General features: G+C 39.3%; 1 protein-coding gene across 1 annotated transcript; it reads left to right on the top strand.

Annotated features, from left to right (window-relative positions):
* LOC107607478 lies at positions 5,768–6,691 on the top strand. The gene has a single exon (XM_016309427.1). The coding sequence runs from the start codon at positions 5,768–5,770 to the stop codon at positions 6,689–6,691; it is 924 nt and encodes a 307-aa protein (XP_016164913.1).

Raw genomic sequence — 7,452 nt, 5'->3', positions numbered from 1 at the left:
CAAGAAGAAAGCTCGTGAAAGCTGGGAACAAATAATCGAGCCCCGAACCCTCACTGGTAGTGTATACACTCTAATCACTCAAGTGTTTAAGGTTCGATTCTCTCAATTCTCTACTAACCTTGCTTTCTAGGGCTTTCTCTTCTTCTACCAATCAACAAATATTTAATGCACAAATACACATATCAAGAGGTCTTTTAAGGGTTGTAATGGGGTTAGGGTCAAGGTAGGATTGTAATTGGTCAAGTGGACTAAAATCTGAATCCTTAATTAACCTAAACTTCTCACCTAACTTAAGACAATCCATGTAATCAGAATATAAAGTCTAACTACCCATTAACTATATTTACCACATATTCATGTATCCCAATTTGAATACAACTCATATGCATTATTATCACCATTTACTTTAGGGCGTTTTGTCCCCTTTTATTATTTGCTCTATTTTTTTCTTTTCTTTTGTTTTTCTCAATGCATATGATTAAGGTATTGAATGCATAAACATATCCTCAACATTTTTTTCACATTTTCATAAAAATACACAACACCTAATTCTCAAACCAAATGTTTCCAAACCCAACTTCCCCATACTTAATTTATGAGCACTCTCACTAGTCTAAGCTAACCAAGGATTCAAATTAAGGACATTATAGTTTCTACTTAGAGTTATTGATGAGCTAAACAAAAGAACAAATGGGGTTAAAAGGCTCAACATTGGTTTGCAAAGGATAATGAAGGGTTAGGGCCATATGGATATGTGAGCTATAATGAAACAAAGGCCTCAATCACATAAGTGCATGCATACATCAAACAACGGAAATATAGAATTAACCAAGACAAAGATTATAGAGAGAACAACACACACCAAAATAAAATATTGGTTGATAAAATGTAACCAATCAAATAGGCTCAAAATCTCACTGGGTTTGTGTGTGTTCGAGCTCTAAACCATTTTCCAAAATAAATTTCTTCAAGCAAGTTCAACAAAAATTTTAATTTAAATTAGTAAAATGCTATAAGATAGTGTCTTGAAAAAAAAGAATTTATTACTTCAACCAAGTAGTGGTGGAATATGCACAAAATCTAACAAACATGCAATTAAACATGCAAATGCAGCAACTAACAAATTAAACATTGGTGTTAAAAAAGGAAGTAACTAACCCACGGAAGTCGGTATCGACCTCCCCACACTTAAAGATTGCACCGTCCTCGGTGCATGCAAAGATAGGCAAGTGGACGGGTGCTACAATTGATGCTTTTTCTCCAAAGATTGTGTACAAGAACTTTTTGTCGCACCATTTAGAGATATTCCATTCCCCTTCTTGGTGGCCATCCTGAAAGAAAAGAAAAAGGAAGGAAAATAACCCACAAACAAAGATATAAAAAGAAATAAAATATATGTGGGCAATTGCCAAATAATAAGATTTTCAACTACATGGTAGCTACAACATGTAAGTGAGAGAACAATATAGGGACATGGCATATCAATAGTGCAAGAAATGCAACAAGGAGGGAGAGAAAATGGGTCATGAAAGACAGTATAAACTTATGTCAATGCAAAAGGAATACAAGTATCATAAAAGATTGGCATTGACAGATAAATAATATCACCCAACAATATAAAACAAGTCACTAAGCACAAAAATAATGCAAGAAAAGATGCAACAGTTGAATAAGAACATTTAACACCAATGAAAAAATAATAGAGTTAAAAAAAGAAAATAAAAACATGCACAAAGTTGAAATGCAATGAATGAAAGTATGCAAATGTAATAAGTAAATGAGAATGAAAGAGAATAAGGATGAGAAGTTAAAGAAATGAAGAAGAAAGTAAGAAAGGAAGAAGAAAGAAGAAGAAAGGAGAAAGAAAGAAGAAGAAAGGCATAACAAGGCGCGTAAGCGACGCGCGCGAGTAGGTCACGTGTGCACGTGAAAACAGAGTCAGGCATGCGACGCGTGAGCGTCGTCCACGCGTACGCGTGGATACCCCAAAATGAAAGATAACACGTGAGCGTCAGTCACACGTACGCTGCAACTGTTCCTGCCAGACGCATGGGTGCAACACACCTCCAGCCCAACTCTCTGTTCAATTACCAAACTACGCCAATTTTCATTCCACGCGTACACATCGCTAATGCTTACACGTGGATTGGCAAAATTTTAAGGACGCGTACGCGTGGGGTGGCTTGTGCGCTAGGCACCCCACCCGCACAACTCCAGTATAACTCTCTGTTCATTTTAATAGAGTGCAAAATTAGCATCGACACGTACGCGTGACATGCCTCTTTTTTTTTTTAAAACATTTATTCAGAAATAACAGGCTACCAAAGCAAAGCCAAACATGATTAAGCAAGTGAAACCATAATTTAAACTAAATAAACATAACTAAAAATGAAAATTTAACTTATTACCAATGTAAACAAAAGAGAAAATAGGGAGAATATACCATGGTGGGGTGTCTCCCACCTAGCAATTTTAGTTAAAGTCCTTAAGTTGGACTTTTGGTGAGCTCCTTGTCATGGTGGCTTGTACTTGAACTCATCTTGAAACTTCCACCAATGCTTGGACTTCAATAAGCTCCAACATTTCCAAGTAAATTCACCAAGCCTTGATGAAGTTCTTCACAAGCTTTGAGCTCCCAAAGTTTATCCTCTTGTATGCCCGGATCCTAAATCTTGTACACTCGTCTTTAAGTGGATCATCATTGTTCTAACCGGGTGGCAAGCAATACGAATTCTCAATGAAGTACCAAACTTTTCTCTTAGATCCAACCAATTGATCACTAGTCCAACCCTTGCATATAGCTCTTGAAATCTCAACTTTGATGAGCCTTGATTTGCAACTTCAACCACTAAACATCCTTTTCTTATGCTTAGTTCCACATAGCCTCCTAAGTTGGCCATCTGTTTCAAGAATACCATACTCAAGTGGGACAGTAAAGCGAATAGAGATAAGTTTTACCCACTCAAATGAAGTAGTAGATGGCAACCTAGGTAGAGAAGTCTCCAACAATCTTGACAAAGCATATTCAACTCTCGTCTAACCTTGCTACGGGACTTCCACCTTTTAAAAATATTATTCACTTTCAGGCTCTTCCTCACCAAATTCATGACTAGGATGGCTTGATTCATAATCATCATCACCAAAGGAACTTGCTTCTTGATCTATCCCGTCCAATTCTTCATAGGGAATATGCCTTGGAGGTTGTGCACTATCCTCCTCAACATTAAGTTCAAGCTTCTTGGAGAAATACTCTACAACTCTAGATTCTCATGGAGGTTCAACATCTCCTAAGTCTTCAACCACGTCTCCCTCGTCAACTATTACGGCTTCCTCCAACTGTTCCAATACAAAGTCACGTTCCTCATTGTCCACCGAAGTTTGTGGTCTCTCCTTCATGCTACACTCTTCATTAGATTCTCCACATGTCGCCATGGGAGTGCCTTGAGTGTTGATGTGCAGTGAAGCTAAATTATCTACTACCTAGGTCAAGGTAACTATGAACTCTAGTGTCGTCCGCTGCATCTCTCTTTGCTCTTGAAGAAGAACACCAAGGGTGTCATCCATTGGAGATTGGAGTGGATTTGAGGGTTTATTTCTTGGGAGGAAAGGTTCATGATAAGAGGGTGGTTCATCATGATAAGGATGTGGCGGTTCAACACTCTCCATCTTTTCCACTTGTTACACAACACACTTCAGTCCCTTGTTCTCAAGTTTAGATTCGTTAGCCATGAGAGCTTCGTGTGCTTTTCAGCTTTCCTCTCACTCCATTTGATGGATGGTTGCTTGAAGTCAATCCATGGCTTCCTTGAAATGATCCTGTGGCTCTTGTTCTGCTTGGCTATCATAATTAGGATCATATTGTGGTTGAAAGCTTGCATACATTGGAGGTGGTGTATATTGAGGTGGTGGTTCTTGGGAGTAATTAGGTTGGAATTGGGATGGCTCTATGTATGGCTCATATGGCTCATAAGGTGGTTGGTATGATGGATATGGGTTAGGGTCATATGGAAGTGTTTGGTAGGATGAGGCTTGTGAGTATGGTGGTTCAAAGCTATGTTGAAGAGGGGGTTCATATGCATATGGTGGGCTTGTTGGTAACTACAAGGGGGTCCACCATAGCTATTGGATTGATATGCACCTTGGAATGGCTCTTGCTCATAGTAAGTTGGTGGAGGTTGTTGCCAAGAGGGTTGTCCATAAGCTTGAGGCTCCTCCCACCTTTGATTGTCCCATCCTTGATGCAAGCCTTTATTGTAATCTCCACTTCCTATAACATAATTGTAACCGCACTCATAGCCAAAAGGGTGAGAATTCATAGTAACAAAAGAAAATAAAAACAAAAAACTAATAAGAAATAATGAAAATAAACTCCTAAACTCGAAGCAACTAACAAAGAAATGAAAAGGCAAAAATATTAACAATATTCACAATAACCAATAATAAGGCACACATTTGTAATTCTCCGGCATCAGCGCCAAAAATTTGACGGAAGAAAAATGTCGGTAAAGATTTTCACAAAAATATCGTGTTGCAAGTATAGTCTAAACTGACAATTAAACCTCAATCAACATTTAATTTGTTTGTCACTAAAGCAAACCCAATAAAAATAAACCGAAGTATTTAAACCTCGGGTCATCTCTCAATGAATTGCAGGGATGTGTTTTTACTATTGGTTATAGAAAAGTATCTTTTTGGGTTTTGTAATAAGAGACAAGTAATATAAATAACAAGGAAATAAAATAACAACTAAGAAAAGTCCTAACAAGGATTGAGAATTGGCATTCCTATCCTCAGTATCATCATCAATTGTGATGGTAATTGCCTTTTGCTTTCACTTACTTAACCTCTAACAATGAAGGAAAGTCAAGTGAGCAAAAAGCAACTTAGGTTCACAAATCCTAATCAAAGACTAGATTTAGCTAAACCTAAGCCAACTAACAAGTCTCAATCACCAATCAACAAAAGAATTCTGATAACTCAAGAGTCTCTAATTGATCAATCCAAGTTAAGAACATAAAAATCTAAATTAAAATCCAACCAAGCATTTTATCAAACATTTGGTAGGCACAAAATAAAAGCATAGAAAAGCAACAAGGAATATTGAATTTAAACAACCAATTGCAAGCATCAATAACACAAATTAAAGAAAGCAATCATAAATATGGAAAACAGAAATTGCATTAATATAGAAATTGAATCTAACATCAAGAGTTCATAAACTAAATTGGAAAATAAATAAATCAACAAGAGAAGATAAACTAAAGTGCTAGAACAAATAAGAGTAGAAGAAAATTGAATTAAAACAAGATAGAATTCTGAAATTAAGAGGAATTAAGACTAAGAAACCTAAAACCTAGAGAGAGGAGAGAGCCTCTCTCTCTAGAAAACTACATCTAAAACCTAACTAATGTGTATAAAAGTATGAATGATTGATCTCCCATCCAGCTCCACTCTGCAGCCTCTAATCAGTATTTTTGGACTTGGTACTGGGCCAAAGATAGCCCAAAAATTGCCCCCAGTATTTTCTAATATCAGAAACTCCAACAACAATCTTTATTCGAATACTTTCAATCAAGGATGGAGGAACCACCCCAATTTTGGATGGAGAGATCAACAAAAGCCTCAACAAGGCTTCAGCAATAATCAGGGTGGAACGAACCAGAACAGGTTCAACAACAGGCCATTCCAACCCTCTCAGCAACAGATGGAGACTCCTACATAGAGCCTCTCTGACCTGGCCACCATTTTCTCTAATCTCTCCAAGACCATGCATAGTTTTATCACAGAAACTAGGTCATCCATCAGGAACTTGAAGATACGGGTGGGACAACAGAGCAAGAGGATTCCAAAGATCCCCTCCAACACTCTTCCCAGCAACACAGAAGTAAATCTGAGTGAAGAGTGCAAGGCCCTCACTGTGGAGGTTGTAACCAAACCCAAGGAGGAGCTTGCTACTGAGGAACTCAAGGAGATTAGGGCTCATGAAGAGGTTGAGAACATCATCATGCACGCCCCTATGCAGATAGAGGAGCATGAGGAATATCCCTCTTCAGACGAGCAAGAGGAGCCTAAAGAAGAGCAAATTGCTCGGTTCCTGGCAATCCTCAGAAAGCTGAAGGCCAACTCCTCTCAGGAAGAGGCATTGGAGAAGGAATCCCCTTCCATAGCGTGTTTGAAAGCCTTAAAGGGATATGAGACTGTGGTGTTGACCAAGGAGTGCGGTACCTTAGTCCAAAAGAAGCTCCCTCAGAAGCTACCAGATCCTGGAAGCTTTCTGATTCTCTGTACTATAGGGACCATCACCTTTGAGAAGGCACTGTGTGACCTTAGTTCAAGCATCAACCTCATGCCTCTCTATGTGATGAAGAGGTTGGGAATTCAAGAGGTGCATCCTGCCAAGATCTCATTGGAGATGGCAGACAAGTCCCTGAAAAGGGCATATGGTATGGTGGAAGATGTCCTGGTGAAGGTTGAAAACCTTTACCTCCCTGGTGATTTTGTGATCCTAGACACTGGAGAGGACAGAGATGCCTCCATCATCCTTGGAAGGCCTTTCCTCGCTATTGCAAAGGTCTTGATAGACGTGGAAAATGGAGAGCTAGTTCTGAGGTTGCCTGAGGATCATATCCTGTTCAAGATCTCCAACCTCAGTCTCCCTCTGACAAAGGAGGTACCATGGTGCAACACTTAGTGTTCTAACCTTCTCTCTCAGTACAGAGCTATATAGAGCCCCTAGACACCAACTCTAAGTTTAGTGTTGGGCAACCATCATCAAGCACTGGAAGGGAAGGTACTAAAAAGAAGGTACCTAAAGGCTGGAGGAACAAAAAGATCCCCACTGAAGGCCTCTCAACTGGCATGAGAGTTGTCTTCACTAAGAGTCCAGTCATTCCACATACTATGAACCGGATCTTGTCTCTAGAGCATCTGGAGCTCATTCATGAGAGCACAAGAAGAAAGTTCACAGTAAGGGGTGAAGATTTGAGCCCCTATCTACCTCTGTAAAGGAACTGTCCGTCAAGCTAATGACGGTACAGAAGCGCTTTGGGAGGCAACCCAACCATAAGTAGAGTACTATTATTTTCTTTATTTTATTTATTCTCATTTAATTTCATTTTTAGTTTATTTTCTACAGTTTTTCCTTTGCTTTTGACGTTTGTGATCATGTGCAGCACTTAAAACAGAGACAGAGACACTCAGAAGTGAAAACAGAACACCCTGGGGAGAGTTCCTTGATGGCGTTGAACACTAGAGAAGGAATACTTTGGGCGTTCAAAGCCCATAGAGGAGCAAGAAGCTGGGTTAAACGCCAGAAAGGGAGAGAGGAAGGGCATTCAACGCCCCTAAGGGAGGTATCACTGGCATTGAACGCTAGAATAGGAGCATTATGGGCGTCCAATACCCAAGAGGGAGCATACATTGCTGGTGTTAAATGCCAGACAGGGAGCAGTC

The sequence above is a fragment of the Arachis ipaensis genome, chromosome B07 (genome assembly GCF_000816755.2).
Source record: "Arachis ipaensis cultivar K30076 chromosome B07, Araip1.1, whole genome shotgun sequence".
Classification (NCBI taxonomy): Eukaryota; Viridiplantae; Streptophyta; class Magnoliopsida; order Fabales; family Fabaceae; genus Arachis; species Arachis ipaensis.
Note: the sequence above shows the minus strand (reverse complement) of the source record. Positions and strands in the feature narration are given on the sequence as shown.

Bases quoted from the DNA above. Each gene is read 5' to 3' on its own strand.
- LOC107607478 (XM_016309427.1), top strand. From the start codon at position 5,768: ATGCATAGTTTTATCACAGAAACTAGGTCATCCATCAGGAACTTGAAG.